Below are 21,412 nucleotides of genomic sequence, written 5' to 3'. Positions count from 1 at the left end.
AGAATCGTCTCATCATACCAGCCCTAGTGCATGAGGAGGAACAAGACCCCTTTGTGTTGGGATAGGGGAGCAGGTGTTGTGTCATGTTTCATAGAAGCAGCAATCCTTCACAATCCAACAAAACAATCCAGCCCACTCAAGCTAATTAATAGGGCCCTTGTTCGTTAGGCGACTCCCACACAATACAACAGTCAGTGTAGTGCCAGTGGTCCAAAGCTGTTTTTCATTGGAATACAGTGCTGTTTGAAAGCTTTACAGAGCAGTCGTTTTTCAAGGTACAATCATAATCGTCAGTGTTTGCTTAGGTTGTACACCCTGGAATGTTTACAATGGTTTACCTTTGTGTGTGTGTGTGTGTGTGTGTGTGTGTGTGTGTGTGTGTGAGAGAGAAAGAATGGGTCTTCACCTTGCTAACGAGCTGCTGACAGATGGACCAAGCAGTGCACTGTGCCACACAATTGCTTGGTCAGAGATATCCTCCATTAGCCACATAGAATAACACACACATAATCATCCTCTAGTCAACCGCTGAGCTCACACACCTGCCTGGGGTTACCTAGGCAAACCCCCGGGGCTCTGCCTGCAGTTTCAGCAGGTACAGTGACCTAGCCACCTAGCACTCATCCAGCTAGAACGAACAGACACAGCATTAACACCAATGACTGAGTGAAACAGGGCTTCACTGACTACAGTTTACTGACACTGACATGTATAGGGGAAACTGCATAAAGTAAAAGTAGTCCTTAACCCCAGATCTAGGAGCAGATCAGCCTACTCCTGATCCTAACCTAAATGATTATAGGCAGTGATGTATAGTACACTAAATGACCAAAAGTATGTGGACACCTGCTCACTGAACATCTCATTCCAAAATCATGCGCATTGATATGGAGTTGGTCCCCCCTTTGTTGCTATAACAGCCTCCACTCTTCTGGGAAGGCTTTCCACTAGATGTTGGAACATTGCTGTGTGGACTTGCTTCCATTCAGCCACAAGAGCATTAGTGAGGTTGCACACTGATGTTGGCCGATTAGGCCTGGCTTCCAGTCGGCACTCCAATTCATCTCGAAGGTGTTCGGTGGGGTTGAGGTCAGGGCTCTGTACAGGCCAGTCAAGTTCTTCCACACTGATCTTGACAAACCATTTCTGTATGGACCTCACTTTATGCACTGGGACATTGCCATGCTGAAACAGGAAAGGGCCTTCCCCAAACTGTTGCCACAAAGTTGGAAGCCCAGAATCGTCTAGAATAAGGTGCCTAGCCCAAACCATGAAAAACAGCCCCAGACCATTATTCCCCCTCCACCAAACTTTACCGTTGGCACTATGCATTGGGGCAGGTAGTGTTTTCCTGCCATCCGCCAAACCCAGATTCGTCCGTCAGACTGCCAGGTGGTGAAGCATGATTCATCACTCCAGAGAACGCGTTTCCACTGCTCCAGAGTCCAAGCTTTACACCATTCCAGCTGACGCTTGGTATTGCTCATGGTGATCTTAGGCTTGTGTGCGACTGCTCGGCCATGGAAACCCATTTTTACGAAGCTCCCGACGAACAGTTATTGTGCTGATGTTGCTTCCAGAGGCAGTTTGGAACTCAGTAGTGAGTGTTAACGCACCACACACTTCAGCACTCGGCGGTCCCATTCTGTGAGCTTATGTGGCACACCACTTCGTGGCTGAGCTGTTGTTGCTCCTAGACGTTTCCACTTTACAATAACAGCACTTACAATTGACCAGCGTAGCTCTAGCAGGGAAGAAATTTGACGAACCGATTTGTTGGAAAGGTTGCATCCTATGATGCTGCCACGTTGAAAGTCACTGAGCTCTCAAATAAAGCCATTATACTGCCAATGTTTGTCTGGGGAGATTTCATGGCGGTGAGTTCGATTTTATACACAATCCACTAATTTGAAGAGTTGTCCACATACTTTTGTATATATGGTGTAATTAAGTAAAAATACTTTAAAGTACTACTTAAGTAGTTTTTTGGTGTATCTGTACTTAACTATTTATATTTTTGACAACTTTCAATTTTCCTCCCCTGTAGTCCTAAAGAAAATGATGTGCCTTTTACTTAATACATTTTCCCTGACGCCCAAAAGTAGTCATTACATTTTCAATGGACAGGACAGGAAAATGGTCCACACACTTATCAAGAGAGCATCCCTGGTCATCCCTACTGCCTCTGATCTGGCGGACTCACTAAACACACGCGCTTCGTTTGTAAATTATGTCTGAGTGTTGGTGTGCCCCTGGTTATCCGTACATTTAAAAACAAGAAACTTGTGCCATCTGGTTTGCTAAATATAAGGAATGTGAAATTATTTATACTTTTACTTTTGATACCTAAGTATATTTTAGCAATTACATTTACTTTTGATACTTAAGTATATTTAAAACCAAATTGTTTTTTAAAACTTTAACTCGAGTATTTTACTGGGTGACTTTCAGTTTTACATTAGTTATTTTCTATCAAGGTATCTTTAATTTTATTCAAGTATGACAATTGGGTACTTTTTCCACCACTGATTATCGGGACCCTGAATCAGTGGGTAGGGAGTAACTTCACTTAGCGCTAATCTAGCTAACACAGACAGGGTTTCAATGACTATAGACGAACCACTCTGAGCTGAAACTGTACACCCAGACTGTGTTCATTAGAAATCCCTTTCACTCGGTCCTGTCAAAACACAGCTGATACTGTTGAGCCCCATTCATACAGGAAAGGAGAAGGCCAAGGCGTTTAACTGTTGTGTTCAGAGGAGGACACCAATACAGGTTCTTGATCGACAAATACCTTCTTGAATATGATGTGGTGGAATGTCACAGCTGGTTGCTGAATGCTGCTTTGCAGACATATTGGGGAAGGTAATGCATAGATGTAGAATGAGATTCGATTGTTATGAATTGAAGAGCACAGTAGAGACAGACAGTACTGTATTGTCTCAAGTATTTGGCCTCTCTGAGTGCTTACTTTATCTAAGCAGTGGAGAGGGGAGTCAGTGGAATGTCCTACAGTACTGCATTGAACTATACCCTGTATTAACCCAATGGAGCCCATTGTATTTACTGTCCTGTGTAGTCATCTGTCTCTCTCTTACTGGGCATGTGTGTATTCAGGTTCAGGGCAGGGCATCTCTGTCTCTCTCCCTGGGTGTGTGTATTCAGGTTCAGGGCAGGGCATCTCTGTCTCTCTCCCTGGGTGTGTGTATTCAGGTTCAGGGCAGGGCATCTCTGTCTCTCTCCCTGGGTGTGTGTATTCAGGTTCAGGGAAGGGTATCTCTGTCTCTCTCCCTGGGCATGTGTGTATTCAGGTTCAGGGCAGGGCATCTCTGTCTCTCTCACTGGGCATGTGTGTTTTTTTTATTTTTTATTTTACCTTTATTTAACCAGGCAAGTCAGTTAAGAACAAATTCTTATTTTCAATGACGGCCTGGGAACAGTGGGTTAACTGCCTGTTCAGGAGCAGAACGACAGCTTTGTACCTTGTCAGCTCGGGGGTTTGAACTTGCAACCTTCCGGTTGTGTGTATTCAGGTTCAGGGCAGGGCATCTCTGTCTCTCTCCCTGGGTGTGTGTATTCAGGTTCAGGGCAGGGTATCTCTGTCTCTCTCCCTGGGTGTGTGTATTCAGGTTCAGGGCAGGGCATATCTGTCTCTCTCCCTGGGTGTGTGTATTCAGGTTCAGGGCAGGGCATATCTGTCTCTCTCCCTGGGTGTGTGTATTCAGGTTCAGGGCAGGGCATATCTGTCTCTCTCCCTGGGTGTGTGTATTCAGGTTCAGGGCAGGGCACATCTGTCTCTCTCCCTGGGTGTGTGTATTCAGGTTCAGGGCAGGGCATATCTCTGGGTGTGTGTATTCAGGTTCAGGGCAGGGCATCTCCCCCTGGGTGTGTGTATTCAGGTTCAGGGCAGGGTATCTCTGTCTGGACTGTGTATTCTTCCCAGCCTCTCTCCCTGGGTGTGTGTAGGTTCAGGGCAGGGCATATCTGTCTCTCTCCCTGGGTGTGTGTAGGTTCAGGTCCTCCTCTCCCATTCAGGTTCCCTGCAGGGCATATCTATCCTCCTCCTGGGTGTGTGTATTCAGGTTCAGGGCAGGGTATCTCTGTCTCTCTCCCTGGGTGTGTGTATTCAGGTTCAGGGAAGGGTAGTCTGTGTCATCTCTGTCAATTACATTTCAATTTAAGGGCTTTATTAGGAACTGGACCTTTCTTGGAACACCATCATTTTTGTCTTACTGAGATTTACTGTCAGGTACCAGGTCTGACAGAATCTGTGCAGAAGATCAAGGTCTCTCTGTCTCCCTCTCTGGATGTGTGTCTTTGGGTGCAGGGCAGGGACTCTTTAGTCTCTATATAAACCTGATAAAACCTATTTATGGACCATAGACAGGGAGTGACCTGGCCTGTTATTGTCATCTAACAGACACAGGAAGCCAGCTCCCATAGCTACAGATCACTCTCCCTGTTTCCTGTTGCTGGACAGACAGAGGCACATCAAAGCATTGAAAGCAACTCCTCCCTCTAGTGCCAGTGTGTGTGCAGCCGTCCGTGTTACTCATACTGTATGGGCAGGACTGGAATGATATAGCCGTGCATGTGTGTGTGAGTCTCTCTCTGACCCTGTTGGGGTCTACTGTATCCAACTGCTCTGCCTGCCATATTACACTGTTTTTACTGTTTCCAGCCTTGTGTTTTCACCACAACGCCATGGTAACGTTATGGTAACGCTACGAGCCAGGTTAGGTTTCGTTAAACCAAGCTAGATTCTGTTTGACTCTGTGTTTTTGATGCAGTGTATTTCACATCCTTTCTGACCCTTTATTTGACCCTGTCTTACCCTGTTTTGGCCCTGTGTGGCCTTGTTAGGCCCTGATGTACTGCTCTGGGGTCAGGGCCCATGGGAATGTGTCTGGGGGTCTGATTGAGAGGGTGTATGGTGAGCAGGATCAGTATGATTCACACGTCTGCTTCTCCCCTGTGTCTCCTTCTATCCCTCTATCTCTGACCCTCTGCTTTCCCTCCATCCCTTCTTTCTCCCACACATTCAGGCCTCATATGTTTCTCTCTCGTCTGTATCCTGCTTTCAGACTGATGAACAACCTCTCCCCCCTATCAGCCTGTCCTCCTTAATCTCAACTAAAATATGTGTGAGATGAGGCTGGGGTCCAGGCCGTGCTATAGCAGTGGTATCGTTAGAGGGGTGAAACCAGGCTCATGTGGCCCTGCACACGCATGAAGGATGAGCATTGAGACTGCTGCCACACGAGGTCACACCTGTGTACACACACTGATAAGCACAAACCCAAACATTCACAATCAAGAACACATACATTTGCATGTACATAGGGGAGTAAAATGCCTCTTGGGGTCTCACTCTGTATCTCTTATCTCAGACACATGTTCAATCACCCCACTGCCTCTCTCTCTCTGTTATATAAACCCCCTTAATTAGGGTGTTCCAACCCCATTTCTCAAAGCCCACCGCATTAGGGTCTCATTAGGACCAATGTAAACTAGCTGATTGGAGTCTGTCTCCTTCTCTCTCACTACTTGTCTAAAGTTTACAAACCAAGAGCCTCTACTGGTCCATAGTTCCGTGATTATTAAGACATCAGACACCCTCCTCCCTCTCCCACCAATCCCCTGCACCTCTATCCTCCTCCTGGACTAGCCCTTCTTCCCAGCCTCCTCCTCACACACCAATCCCCTCCACCTCTATCCTCCTCCTGGACTAGCCCTTCTTCCCAGCCTCCTCCTCACACACCAATCCCCTGCACCTCTATCCTCCTCCTGGACTAGCCCTTCTTCCCAGCCTCCTCCTCACACACCAATCCCCTGCACCTCTATCCTCCTCCTGGACTAGCCCTTCTTCCCAGCCTCCTCCTCACACACCAATCCCCTGCACCTCTATCCTCCTCCTGGACTAGCCCTTTTTCCCAGCCTCCTCCTCACACACCAATCCCCTGCACCTCTATCCTCCTCCTGGACTAGCCCTTCTTCCCAGCCTCCTCCCTCTCCCACCAATCCCCTGCACCTCTATCCTCCTCCTGGACTAGCCCTTCTTCCCAGCCTCCTCCCTCTCCCACCAATCCCCTGCACCTCTATCCTCCTCCTGGACTAGCCCTTCTTCCCAGCCTCCTCCTCACACACCAATCCCCTGCACCTCTATCCTCCTCCTGGACTAGCCCTTCTTCCCAGCCTCCTCCTCTCACACCAATCCCCTGCACCTCTATCCTCCTCCTGGACTAGCCCTTCTTCCCAGCCTCCTCCTCACACACCAATCCCCTGCACCTCTATCCTCCTCCTGGACTAGCCCTTCTTCCCAGCCTCCTCCTCTCACACCAATCCCCTGCACCTCTATCCTCCTCCTGGACTAGCCCTTCTTCCCAGCCTCCTCCCTCTCCCACCAATCCCCTGCACCTCTATCCTCCTCCTGGACTAGCCCTTCTTCCCAGCCTCCTCCTCACACACCAATCCCCTGCACCTCTATCCTCCTCCTGGACTAGCCCTTCTTCCCAGCCTCCTCCTCACCCACCAATCCCCTGCACCTCTATCCTCCTCCTGGACTAGCCCTTCTTCCCAGCCTCCTCCTCACACACCAATCCTCCTCACCTTCATGAAAAATAAACCCCTTCATGGAGCTCCACAGTCCCCCACCCGTCTTCTTCAGTCTCTAACCACTTGCCCTCTTTCGACACCAATCCTCCCATTCTCCACCATCCCCCTCTCCTCTCCCCTCCTTCACCCATCCCCTCTCTCCTCACCTCTATGAGTCTATCCTGTGGTCTGAGCCCGGCGTGGTCGGCTGGAGACCCAGGGTCCAGGGAGCGGATGTACTGGCCCGGCCGGGACTTCTCACTGTGCAGGTTGAAGCCGTAGCCAGTCTCAGCCCGCACCAGGTGGCACAGCCTGGGGAGCAGCTCCGATGGGTCCACTGGTGGCCGCGCCACCTGGACATGGGCATTAACATGGGCCAGAGCCTCCTGTAGTGAACACAGAGAAAGATACACAATATCATCTACAGTTGAGTCATATACACTACTGAGTACTCAAAGAAGTCCTGTCAGATGTAAGTGCAGAAGGAAGAAGTTCGGATCCCTCCAATAGTCTTTATTGCTTGTTGGTGTTCTCTACCAAACAAACACCACTAATGTGTTTAATTTGTTGTCCATTATCACAGGGAAATGAAATGTGTCTTCTGCTTGATCCCATCCCCTACCGATCTACTGTATATCCTGTTCAACTTGAGTCAGAGAAGCAGAACAGATTGAAGATATGACCCCTACCTATCGACTGTATATCCTGTTTAACTTGAGTCAGAGAAGCAGAACAGATTGAAGATATGACCCCTACCTATCGACTGTATATCCTGTTCAACTTGAGTCAGAGAAGCAGAACAGATTGAAGATATGACCCCTACCTATCGACTGTATATCCTGTTTAACTTGAGTCAGAGAAGCAGAACAGATTGAAGATATGACCCCTACCTATCGACTGTATATCCTGTTTAACTTGAGTCAGAGAAGCAGAACAGATTGAAGATATGACCCCTACCTATCTACTGTATATTCTGTTTAACTTGAGTCAGAGAAGCAGAACAGATTGAAGATACCCACACATAGTATGTACAACACCAGCACATGTACTAAGACCATATGAGCAGAGAGAGAAATCCTCCGTGACAGATAATCCTGATGTTATTACAGTAAGATGACTGTCAAAGAAATCAAATAGTTATCGCACCACAGGAATGTCCATACTGTATGTAGGCCTGTATCTCCTTAACACTGCTAGCCTATCAGTGGAAAAAACACTCAGCAGCTGCTCTATACTGAGTCTATAGTTGTAATGTCAATGATTTGGACTTTAAGTATAGAAAGACAATCTCCAACTCAAAGACCTTCCCCTTGTATAAAACTAACTCATCTCAACACCACATCATAACACTCAGCTCAACCACAGCCACATAACTGATTATCAGGAAAGTGATATGCAATCTGAGATAAAAGGCTTTCAAACAAGTTCTTCAGCTGTCCCCATAGGATAACCTTTTTTGGTTCCAGGATAACCCTTTATGGTTCCAGGATAACCCTTTATGGTTCCAGGATAACCCTTTATGGTTCCAGGATAACCCTTTATGGTGCCAGGATAACCCTTTTTGGTTCCAGGATAACCCTTTTTGGTTCCAGGATAACCCTTTATGGTGCCAGGATAACCCTTTATGGTTCCAGGATAACCCTTTATGGTGCCAGGATAACCCTTTATGGTGCCAGGATAACCCTTTTTGGTTCCAGGATAACCCTTTATGGTGCCAGGATAACCCTTTATGGTGCCAGGATAACCCTTTTTGGTTCCAGGATAACCCTTTATGGTGCCAGGATAACCCTTTATGGTGCCAGGATAACCCTTTATGGTGCCAGGATAACCCTTTATGGTTCCAGGATAACCCTTTATGGTTCCAGGTAGAACCCTTTTTGGTTCCAGGTAGAACCCTTTATGGTTCCAGGATAACCCTTTTTGGTTCCAGGTAGAACCCTTTTGTGTTTGATGTAGGGCCCTCGGTGGAAAGGAACCTGGAACTAAAACGGTTCTAGCTGAAGATCCCTTTTAGGTTCTAGATAGCACCTTTTTCTAAGACTGTAGACTACACTGTACATGGGAATCGGAGTAAATGTTGTGTTGAGTATCTGTGTAAAACTTCACAATGAACATCTAGTGTCACGACTTCCACCAAAGTCGGCTCCTCCCCTTGTTCGGGCGGCGTTCGGCGGTCAACGTTACCGGCTTTCTAGCCATCGCCGCTCCATTTTTCATGTATCCATTTGTTTTGTCTTGTTCCATACACACCTGGTTTACATTCCCCAATCAATCTACATGTATTTATTCCCCTGTTCCCCATCATGTCTTTGTGTGAGATTGTTTGTGTTACGTGTGTATTGTTGACTGGCTTGTTTTTTCCGTGTTATTTTTCATGAAGATGTTTATTGTTAAACATAATTCTTGTGACTGTTTTGCGCGTTTTGCACTTTTGCCTAAATAAAGTGTGCGCCTGTTTACAAATCCCTGCTCTCCTTCACCTGACTTTGCTACCAGTACGCACACTTTTGACATCTAGGTTCATTCACTAACAATACGTGTCACTGGTGACAGAGTAATTGTTATTAATGACATGGTGTAACCTCACCTCCACTGTGGGGTGATAAGGAGTGGTAAAGGGGGTGTAGGGGGTCTCGGCTAACCCCCATATGGGACCCTATCCCTCAAACACCCAATGAAGAACACATACCTGTCACACGCTATCCGTTTGTGTGTGTGTGTGTACTATCACACAATATCTGCATTATACATTGCCTGTCATCAGACAATACATCCAGTCCTGACAAGGTATTTTTAGCAGACAGACACACAGGGTGTGGTGCACTATGTTGGCTCATATGGAGGGACGACAACAATGGTCAGCCATTCGCTGGGCATAGAGGGAGACAAGGAGGGAGGGATGGGTGTGGGATGGAAGGAGTATGCAGATGTATGATGTCACTTTTAGAAGTATTACGAGATAGATATCTAATAGGGGAGGGACAATCTGTTTTAATACTTACTAAATCTCTCTCTCCTCAACACCAAAATATGGCCCATTTCATGGACAGAATTCCATAAAATTGCTTAAACCAACAGCGTTCCGGGAAGGATGCCCTAAGAAAGTCATCCAGGCCTGATGTGGAGTACAATGGAATGATTCAGACTGATTTCATTCAAATTAATTCTTATTGGCAGAGAAGCCGGAAGTGACCGCAAGGCCAGGAGGAAGGGGTGGGGCTTAATACAGAGAGGTCACTTAGCTATTACCACCCAGGGATCTGTCCTGGATCCACATAGAGAGAGATGAGGGAGGGGGAAAATGAGATTGAGAGGATATAAAGAGAGGAAAGAGGGAGCTGGAGAGAAAAAGTTGAGAAGAAAGAGAGGTTGTGTGTGTATGAAAGAGAAAGAAGAAACAAGAGAGTTGAAACAGAGAGCGAGAGTGAGTGAGTTCTGGAAGGTCTGAGAGTAAGATAAACAGTGTGAACAGCCCTGCTGGTAGACATTAGCGAGGGGAGACGGCTGTCCCTGCCAAGCCAACCTCTGACTGCCTCTAGATGCCCGTCCACACAACACTAATCACCCCCTGGAGGGTGGCCCATGTCATCGTCCCTCTGTACGTGTGTGTGTCTTCCTCTTTCTGTGCCAAAGGCCCTCTTCGCTCTACCTTAGCCAGCACCATCTGTGAGGGCCAATCTAGGCTGAGGTGCAGCGAAACGGGAGACGTCTTATTAAAGAGTGGTGATTGGCTTGGAGGAAAACAATGCATCAGTTAACAAGAAGGGACTTGGAAGATATGAGAAGCCTTCTGAGGATCTGTCCAATCCAAGTGGTCAAAACAACTCTGACAATACTGGATATCTAAATGGGATTTCTCTGTTTCTGCAAGCCAGATGGCAATGATCAAATGTCAGTACTCCAACAGTCGTTCATGTTTTCTCCTGTTTCTGAAGGGCAAGATAACATATATTAAAGGAAAGGAGGAAAAACAGAGGAGAAGTAAACAAAGGAAAATAATCAATGTTATGACACGATGTATGTTATGACACGATCATTAGGAGACAATGTATGTTATGACACGATCATTATGAGACAATGTATGTTATGACACGATCATTATGAGACGATGTATGCTATGACACGATCATTATGAGATGATGTATGCTTTGACACGATCATTATGAGACGATGTATGTTATGACACGATCATTATGAGATGATGTATGTTATGACACGATCATTATGAGACAATGTATGTTATGACACGATCATTATGAGATGATGTATGCTTTGACACGATCATTATGAGACGATGTATGTTATGACACGATCATTATGAGACGATGTATGTTATGACACGATCATTATGAGACGATGTATGTTATGACACGATCATTAGGAGACAATGTATGTTATGACACGATCATTATGAGACGATGTATGTTTTGACACGATCATTATGAGACGATGTATGTTATGACACGATCATTATGAGACGATGTATGTTATGACACGATCATTGAGACAATGTACCTTATACAAACATTAAAGAAGTGGTTGTTACATGTGGTGTACTGCACTGAGCTTGGTGTTACAACATCTTTCAGTTATAGTCACTCTCACACCTGTGGCGGGTGTGGAAGGACTGGTTAGTTCAGCTGACAGCCAGCAGAGACAGAGAATATAAATCACAACACTGCCAAATATGGCTGCCCTCCAGGCTTCACTCCTCCAACTCCACTTGGCAACAGTGTGGGAGTTTTGGAGCCAACTGGGAACAAGAATAAGAGGTATTTCCTATCTAGGTTAATGATGATATCTGTAATTATGGATGGATATAAAGCCAGTGTTCATGTGGTAGTTTCATTAGTTCTTTTTCAGGTGGGGTTAGGCAGTTTTCAACCTCCACCCCTATTTATGAGGGAAAAATGGACTATTCCAACGCTATCACTGTAGAAAAGACTTGGCTTGATCCATGTTAGAATGATTTTTTTTTTAAATGGGTCAGTGTCTAATTGGTCAGTGGCTTTTAGATATTTTGATGAGAAACAGAACAAAATCGAGTTTTTGCTTTTTCCCTTCTGTCGGCAAACAAGCCTATAATCAGGAAATAACTTCAGGGTGAGAACTCAAACCTTGTTTTGGAAAATCAAGTGTTCTGTTTAGGAACTCTGTATAGAATGACATTCTCCACTCACATTCCAATATGTGTGAGCTACGTTTCTGTTCTGAACACGGCCATTGGAAACTAACAGGCATAAATCCTAATGATTCCTAAAGGAAAATCCAAACAGAATGTTTACCACCTTCATGATATCCATACAACAGTCAGGCTGAGTGCAGGGCTTTTCCTGGTCGAGTCACATTGTCAGTAAACAGTATGCACTGTAAGTAGGGTCAGGAGTTTTTCCTGACCACATGACCTGACCAGGAAGAACTCAAGGCCCTGCTATTAGGATAGAACTAGGCCCTGATATTAGAATAGAACTAGGCCCTGGTATTAGAATAGAACTAGGCCCTGGTATTAGAATAGAACTAGGTCCTGGTATTAGAACAGAACTAGGCCCTGGCATTAGAACAGAACTAGGCCCTGGTATTAGAACAGAACTAGGTCCTGGTATTAGAACAGAACTAGGCCCTGGCATTAGAACAGAACTAGGCCCTGGTATTAGAACAGAACTAGGTCCTGGTATGCTTTCCTGCCTAGGCCTGCCTGTGTGATGTGTGTGTCTCTGTATGAGGCCCCCAGTCCAGCCTCAAGGACAAGACTCATCCCAATAAACGTCAACCTGCCCTGAGTGTGTCTGTACAGTATGTGGTGTGTGTGTGTGTGTGTGTGTGTGTGTGTGTCTGTACAGTATGTGGTGTGTGTGAGTAAGATTATGATGGAGCATGTGTCAATGTGTGTGTGTGTTTTCTCAAATGTGACCACTGGCTGTGTACGTGTGTTTGTGGTTGATGAAATGAGATCGGTGCTGTTGTTGAATTATTCACTAAGAGACTGCTGGGATAGTTGGATCATGACCACTGTTAACCCTGTCACTACCAAGGATCATTGACTCTCTGTCTAGTACCACTACTCAGGACTGTGCCAGCCAGTGTGTGTGTGTGAAGTGAATGTGTGTGTGAATGTGGTGTATCATAAGTGTGTGTGTGTGTGTGTGGACGTGTTTAACTATACTTGTGGGGACCAGAAGAAGAACCAGAAGTCCCCCACAAGAATAGTAAACTAATTTGACCAACTAGGGACAGTTTGTTGGTCCCCACAAGGTCAAATGCTATTTCTAGGGGGTTAAGGTTAGAATTAGTGTTAGGGTTAGAATTAGGTTTGCGGTTAAGAGCTAGGGTTAGAAGCTAGGGTTAGTTTTGGGGTTAGGGTTAGGAGCTAGGGTTAGTTTTAGGATTAGTTTTGGGGTTAGGGTTAGGAGCTAGGGTTAGTTTTAGGGTTAGGAGCTAGGGTTAGTTTTAGGGTTAGGAGCTAGGGCTAGTTTGGGGTTAGGAGCTAGGGTTAGTTTTGGGGTTAGGGTTAGGAGCTAGGGTTAGTTTTGGGGTTAGGGTTTGGAGCTAGGGTTTGTTTTGGGGTTAATGTTAGGGTTAGGTTTAGGTGTATGGAAAAATAGGATATTGAATGGTCCTGAATTGGGTGTCCCCACAAGGTTAGTTTTACAAGACTGTGTGTGTGTGTGTGTGTGTGTGTGTCTGCGTGCGTGTGGTGATGCTTTATCTGTAACCTAGTAGGGGAATCCCTCGTGTGTGTGTGTTGTCATCCATGTATTCAGCTGTATGATTTCCATTAGGGGATTAATGCTAACCCAATATCCTCTGGAGAAGAGGATCACATTTCTTATGAGCCCTAAATGTTAGTGTATGCAGTGTGTCCTGAAAACCATAAACACCTTCATTGGGCTCATAGTAATGGCTGGAACGGAATGAATGGAATGGTGTCCGACAGATCAAACACATGGTTTTACTATGAGCCGTCCTCCCCTAAGTAGCCACCTGTGATACACACATACTGTATATGGAAACATTCGACTAAAGTGGAAAACAGCCCAGAAGCGGGCTGAGCAGAGCGAGGCGGGTGGAAAGGACAGGCTGTATGCTCGCAGGATAGTCCATATCTCATAGTGATGTTGTGTTTCCATTAGTGGATGAATTGGTCTAATGTACCATGTATGGTGAAGCCTCAACACTTAGCTACCTCATCCAGTTCAAAAAGGTGAGATGCGTTGTAATTGAGTGAGGCATCAAAGAGGACAACCCGCCCTTCCGGCTTCGGTTAGGTCATTATAATTCAAAACCGTGCATTGTAAAATAAATCACACACTCACCTTTAGGTCGTAAAAATAACAAAAATGTAATATGAGTTTTCCTAAGATTATTCCTGAAAGTCAAGTTGTCAGTGCACTTTCCATGGCAAGTATTCCTCCTCAAGTAAAACTGGAGAAAGGGTTGTAACATTTTCTGTAAAGACACTAACTGCACAGAGTAGTACAGAACACGTTACAACCCCTAGTGACATCATGGCAAACAAATCATCACAGAGTGAATGTGCCCTCAGCAGTAGCACATTGCTGATGTCATGAGTACAAGGTATTGTCATGGTGACAGTAGTGTAACCAACAGAGCCAGTTTAACTGACATCGCTGGGTCTCACCTTGGGGGCGTGGCCCTCAGGTACAGGGTCAGATAAGAGGTCAATCAACAGGTCAACAGTTTGGAGTTTTCAAAATCAGACACAATCTCATTAGGTATTAAAAGTAATTACAGGAGAACCACAACACAAAGTCTATTCATATCTGTGAGGCTATGCATTAACATGACATTATGTGTAACTATAGTCATGGGCCTAAACAAAACTAGTCATCATAATGAAAATAGTTTGGTAAGGTCAGTCTGAAATAACGCAATTGCTGTGTCCCTGAGACTCTGTGCTTAGAAGTTGTGCCCTCAAATAGAGAATGTGTGTGTGTGTTTCTGTCACACACAGTTCTCCCATTGCTCAATCTGAGGGGAGGGAGAAAGAGAGCAAGAGAGAGAGAGAGAGAGAGAAGAGAGAGAGAGAGAGAGAGGGAGAAGAAGAAGAAGAAAGGAGAGACAGAGGTCAGGCAGCTAATTGTTTTTCCCACTGGCTGTATTACGTAATAATCCCCTGTGTTACTGAGGCAGCGGTGTGTGTGTGTTACTGAGGCAGCGGTGTGTGTGTGTTACTGAGACAACGGTGTGTGTGTGTTACTGAGGCAGCGGTGTGTGTGTGTTACTGAGGCAGCGGTGTGTGTGTGTTACTGAGGCAGCGGTGTGTGTGTGTTACTGAGGCAGCGGTGTGTGTGTGTTACTGAGACAGTGATGTGTGTGTGTTACTGAGGCAGCGTGTGTACTGAGGCAGCGGTGTGTGTGTGTGTGTGTTACTGAGGCAGCGGTGTGTGTGTGTTACTGAGGCAGCGGTGTGTGTGTGTTACTGAGGCAGCGGTGTGTGTGTGTTACTGAGGCAGCGGTGTGTGTGTTACTGAGGCAGCGGTGTGTGTGTGTTACTGAGGCAGCGGTGATGTGTGTGTGTGTGTACTGAGGCAGCGGTGTGTGTGTGTTACTGAGGCAGCGGTGTGTGTGTGTTACTGAGGCACAGTGTGTGTGTGTGTTACTGAGGCAGCGGTGTGTGTGTGTTACTGAGGCAGCGGTGTGTGTGTGTTACTGAGGCAGCGGTGTGTGTGTTACTGAGGCAGCGGTGTGTGTGTGTGTGTGTGTGTTACTGAGGCAGCGGTGTGTGTGTGTTACTGAGGCAGCGGTGTGTGTGTGAGACAGCGGTTACTGAGGCAGCGGTGTGTGTGTGTTACTGAGGCAACGGTGTGTGTGTGTGTACTGAGGCAGCGGTGTGTGTGTGTTACTGAGGCAGCGGTGTGTGTGTTACTGAGGCAGCGGTGTGTGTGTGTTACTGAGGCACTGAGGTGTGTGTGTGTTACTGAGACAGTGGTGTGTGTGTGTTACTGAGGCAGCGGTGTGTGTGTGTTACTGAGACAGCGGTGTGTGTGTGTTACTGAGACAGGGTGTGTGTGTGTTACTGAGACAGCGGTGTGTGTGTGTTACTGAGACAGCGGTGTTACTGAGACAGCGGTGTGTGTGTGTTACTGAGGCAGCGGTGTGTGTGTGTTACTGAGGCAGTGATGTGTGTGTGTTACTGAGACAACGGTGTGTGTGTGTTACTGAGGCAGCGGTGTGTGTGTGTTACTGAGACAGTGATGTGTGTGTGTTACTGAGGCAACGGTGTGTGTGTGTTACTGAGGCAGCGGTGTGAGTGTTACTGAGACAGCGGTGTGTGTGTGTGTTACTGAGGCAGCGGTGTGTGTGTGTTACTGAGGCAACGGTGTGTGTGTGTTACTGAGGCAGCGGTGTGTGTGTGTGTTACTGAGGCAGCGGTGTGTGTGTGTGAGTGAGTGTAATTGTGTGTGTGTTCTGCAGACTGGGACAAGCATGCTGGGATCTGTTTTCATGGCCTCAGTTATAGGATTCATTGCCCTTCATGGTTGTGAGGTCTGGGGTTTGCTCACTGAGACCGGTGAATTCACAAAAATAGGACAAACACCAAATTGAGACTGCATGAAGAATTCTGCAAATATATCCTCAGTGTACAACGTAAAACACCAAATAATGCATGCAGAGCAGAAGTAGGCCGATACCCACTAATTATCAAAATTCAGAAAAGAGACTTTCTATTCTATAACCACCTAAAAGGAAAACGATTCTCAAACCTTCCATAACAAAGCCATCACCTACAGAGAGATGAACCTGGAGAAGAGTCCCCTAAGAAAGCTGGTCCTGGGACTCTGTTCACAAACACACTCCACATGGTCCCAGGACAGCAACACAATTAGACCCAACCAAATCATGAGAAGACAAAAATATCATTACTTGACACATTGGAAAGAATTTACAAAAAAACAGAGCAACTAGAATGCTATTTGGCCCTAAACAGAGAGTACACAGTGGCAGAATACCTGACCACTGTGACTGACCCACACTTAAGGAAAGCTTTGTCTATGTACAGACTCCGTGAGCATTGCCTTGCTATTAAGAAAGGCTGCCGAAGGTGACATGTGCTCTGAGAAGACCGGCTATGTGCACAATGCCCACAAAATGAGGTGGAAACTGACCTGTACTTCCTAACCTGCTGCCAAATGTATGACCATATTAGAGACACATATTTCCCTTAGATTACACAGACCCACAAAGAATTTGAAAACAAATTTTGATAAACTCCCATATCTATTGGGTGAAATACCACAGTGTGCCATTACAGCAGCAAGATTTGTGAACTGTTGCCACAAGAAAAGGGCAACCAGTGAAGAACAAAATTGTAAATTGTAAATACATGTCACGCCTTGGTCTTAGTATTGTGTGTTTTAGTTTATTAGTTAGTCAGACCAGGGTGTGACATGGGGTTATTATGTATTGTATTTCCGTATTGGGGTTTGTAGTGTTTGGTTTGGTAGTTGATTAGGGGTGTGTGTGTGTGTTAATTAGGTTGGCTGACTGAGGCGGTTCTCAATCAGAGTCAGGTGCTTCTTTTCATTGGGAACCGTATTTAGGTAGCCTGTTTTTCGCTTTGTATTTCGGGGTGATTGTTCCTGTCTCTGTGTAGGTAAAAGGCTATATTAGGTTTCGTTCTGTTTGTTGTTTTTTTGTATTTATAGTTATTCGTGTATAGTTCGTTCGTTTTGTCTTCACCTAATAAACATGAGTAACATACACGCTGCATTTCGGTCCGACTCTCCTTCAACAACAAAAGAACGCCGTTACAATACAACCTATATTTATGTTTATTTATTTGCTCCTTTGTACTTTAACTATTTGCACATCATTACAACACTGTATAAAGACATAATATGACATTTGAAATGTCTTTATTCTTATGGAAATTTTGTAAGTGTAAAGTTTACTGTAAATTAATTAACTTTTTAAAATGATCTATTTCACATGCTTTGGCAATTTAAACCTGTTTCCCATGCCAATAAAGAGACCCCTTGACCCCTTGAATTGAGACTGGGTCAGAGAGAAAGAATTGGGCAGACAGATAAGACAACGAGACCAGGGAGGCTGAGGATAAAGTGATACCTGGGTCAGATTATCAAAATCAAGAAAGAGGAAAGGCTGCTCTAAAAGGAAGAGTGTTGAAACCTCTTGGGATAAAACAAAGGCCTGCACATCATGTAGATCAGGTCGTAATTGCATTGTCAGGAAAAATTCCTGTCCTTAACCATAATGGACACAGTCACACTGTTCCTACTTCAGTTGTAGTGAGAGAAAACAGAGCAGCTGTCAGCTGTACTGTAAAGCCTGGGATTGGATCCAACCTATTATTATCACACTGCAGCCACCTTCACGTATAATTCATCTGTATTGTGTTTCTGTGTGTGTCCTTGTGAGGCTGTGTGTGTGTGTGGAAACTGAATCTGCGTAAATGTATCTGTGTGTATCTGTGTGACAGCTCCACACACAATGTAACAAATGTTTTATTGTGATGTGTTCCATTACAGTGCAAGATTTGTCTTTGCCACAAGAAAAGGGCAAAGGAACCAGCGTCTGTAGTAATGTATTCTGTAAAACTCTGTTCTCTGATGTATTCTGTAGTACTCTGTTCTCTGATGTACCTACTATGATTATTTGTAGTACTCTGTTCTCTATGTATTCTGTAGTACTCTGTTCTCTGATGTATTCTGACATTTGTACTCTGTTCTCTGATGTATTCTGTAAGTGTAAAGTTCTCTGATGTATTCTGTAGTACTCTGTTCTCTGAATGTAAACCTGTATTCTGTAATACTCTGTTCTCTGATGTATTCTGATAAGACTCTGTTCTCAGGGAGGCTGAGGATAAAGTAGAGCTGTTCTCTGATGTAGATCAAGAGTAGTACTCTCTAGCGGGAAGAGTGTTCTCTTGATGTATTCTGTAGTACTCTGTTCTCTGATGTAAAAATTCTGTCCTTAACCATAATGGACACAGTCACACTGTTCCTACTTCAGTTGTAGTGAGAGATCAGCAGCTGTCAGCTGTACTGTAAAGCTGGGATTGGATCCATGTATTCACACTGCAGCCACCTTCACGTATAATTCTCTGTTCTGTGTCTGATGTATTCTGTAGTAATCTGTTCTCTGATGTATTCTGAAGCTCCTCACACAATGTAACAAATGTTTTATTGTGATGTGTTCTGATGTATTCTCTGCAGTACTCTGTTCTCTGATGTATTCTGTAGTACTCTGTTCTCTGATGTATTCTGTAGTACTCTGTTCTCTGATGTATTCTGTAGTACTCTGTTCTCTGATGTATTCTGTGATGTATTCTACTCTGTTCTCTGATGTATTCTGTAGTACTCTGTTCTCTGATGTATTCTGTAGTACTCTGTTCTCTGATGTATTCTGTAGTACTCTGTTCTCTGATGTATTCTCTGTTCTTCTCTGATGTATTCTGTAGTACTCTGTTCTCTGATGTATTCTGTAGTACTCTGTTCTCTGATATATTCTGTTTACTCTGTTCTCTGATGTATTCTGTAGTACTCTGTTCTGTATCTGAGCGACTTACTTGTTCTCAAGATCATTTCTGTAGTACTCTGTTCTCTGATGTATTCTGTAGTACTCTGTTCTCTGATGTATTCTGTAGTACTCTGTTCTCTGATGTATTCTGTATTCTGTGTATTCTGTAGTACTCTGTTCTCTGATGTATTCTGTAGTACTCTGTTCTCTGATGTATTCTGTAGTACTCTGTTCTCTGATGTATTCTGTAGTACTCTGTTCTCTGATGTATTCTGTAGTACTCTGTTCTCTGATGTATTCTGTAGTACTCTGTTCTCTGATGTATTCTGTAGTACTCTGTTCTCTGATGTATTCTGTAGTACTCTGTTCTCTGATGTATTCTGTAGTACTCTGTTCTCTGATGTATTCTGTAGTACTCTGTTCTCTGATGTATTCTGTAGTACTCTGTTCTCTGATGTATTCTGTAGTACTCTGTTCTCTGATGTATTCTGTAGTACTCTGTTCTCTGATGTATTCTGTAGTACTCTGTTCTCTGATGTATTCTGTAGTACTCTGTTCTCTGATGTATTCTGTAGTACTCTGTTCTCTGATGTATTCTGTATGGAGCACTGGCCTTGAATGAACCTCATTCTGAACTCTGGGTTGGGTTGGGGTCAGTACCATTTCAATCCAGCCAATTTATTAGGATAAGAATTTAAATTCCAAGTGCCATTTATTTTTGATGAGGATGTTTCCATTCTTGAACTGGAATTTAAATTTATTTCCTGAATCACATGAATTCAAATAGAACATGTAGCGATAGAACATGTAGCAACAGAACATGTAGCGATAGAACATGTAGCAACAGAACATGCAGTAATAGAACATGCAGTAACAGAACATGCAGTAACAGAACATGCAGTGCCAGAACATGTAGGAATATAACATGCAGTAATATAACATGCAGTAATAGAACATGTAGTAATAGAACATGCAGTAATAGAACATGTAGTAATAGAACATGTAGTAATAGAACATGTAGTAATAGAACATGTAGTAATAGAACATGCAGTAACAGAACATGTAGTAATAGAACATGTAGTAATAGAACATGTAGTAATAGAACATGCAGTAATAGAACATGCAGTAATAGAACATGCAGTAACAGAACATAAGTAGAACATGTAATAGAACATGTAGCAAAGTAATAGAACATGCAGTAATAGAACATGTAGTAATAGAACATGTAGTAATAGAACATGTAGTAATAGAACATGTAGTAATAGAACATGCAGTAATAGAACATGCAGTAATAGAACATGTAGTAATAGAACATGTAGTAATAGAACATGTAGTAATAGAACATATAGTAATAGAACATGTAGTAATAGAACATGTAGTAATAGAACATGTAGTAATAGAACATGTAGTAATAGAACATGTAATAGAACATGCAGTAACAGAACATGCAGTAATAGAACATGTAGTAATAGAACATGTAGTAATAGAACATGTAGTAATAGAACATGTAGTAATAGAACATGTAGTAATAGAACATGTAGTAATAGAACATGCAGTAATAGAACATGTAGTAATAGAACATGTAGTAATAGAACATGTAGTAATAGAACATGTAGTAATAGAACATGTAGTAATAGAACATGCAGTAATAGAACATGCAGTAATAGAACATGTAGTAATAGAACATGTAGTAATAGAACATGTAGTAATAGAACATGCAGTAAGTAATAGAACATGCAGTAAGTAATAGAACATGCAGTAATAGAACATGCAGTAATAGAACATGCAGTAATAGAACATGCAGTAATAGAACATGTAGTAATAGAACATGCAGTAAGTAATAGAACATGCAGTAATAGAACATGTAGTAAGTAATAGAACATGCCGTAATAGAACATGCAGTAAGTAATAGAACATGCAGTAATAGAACATGTAGTAATATAACATGCAGTAATAGAACATGCAGTAATAGAACATGTAGTAATAGAACATGCAGTAAGTAATAGAACATGCAGTAAGTAATAGAACATGCAGTAATAGAACATGTAGTAATAGAACATGTAGTAATAGAACATGCAGTAATAGAACATGTAGTAATAGAACATGCAGTAACAGAACATGTAGTAATAGAACATGTAGTAATAGAACATGTAGTAATAGAACATGCAGTAATAGAACATGCAGTAATAGAACATGCAGTAATATAACATGTAGTAATAGAACATGCAGTAAGTAATAGAACATGCAGTAAGTCATAGAACATGTAGTAATATAACATGCAGTAATAGAACATGCAGTAATAGAACATGCAGTA

At 43.9% G+C, this 21,412-nt stretch overlaps 1 protein-coding gene across 2 annotated transcripts in view; it reads right to left on the bottom strand.

The window, feature by feature from the left end:
- The window catches only part of LOC135554551 (Na(+)/H(+) exchange regulatory cofactor NHE-RF2), a 59,064-nt gene that overhangs the window by 8,468 nt on the left and 29,184 nt on the right, over positions 1-21,412 (bottom strand). Inside the window, exon 3 of one of the 2 annotated variants that reach the window (XM_064986910.1) lies at positions 6,765-6,983. The exons of the other annotated variant lie outside the window; for it this stretch is intronic. Coding sequence (XP_064842982.1) covers positions 6,765-6,983 — 219 coding nt within the window. The remainder of the gene's footprint in view (positions 1-6,764; positions 6,984-21,412) is intronic. 2 annotated transcript variants of the gene reach the window in all.

Source organism: Oncorhynchus masou, chromosome 14, assembly GCF_036934945.1.
Source record: "Oncorhynchus masou masou isolate Uvic2021 chromosome 14, UVic_Omas_1.1, whole genome shotgun sequence".
Lineage (NCBI taxonomy): Eukaryota > Metazoa > Chordata > Actinopteri > Salmoniformes > Salmonidae > Oncorhynchus > Oncorhynchus masou.
The sequence above is the reverse complement of the archived record's forward strand: the minus strand, read 5'-3'. Positions and strand labels throughout refer to the sequence as shown.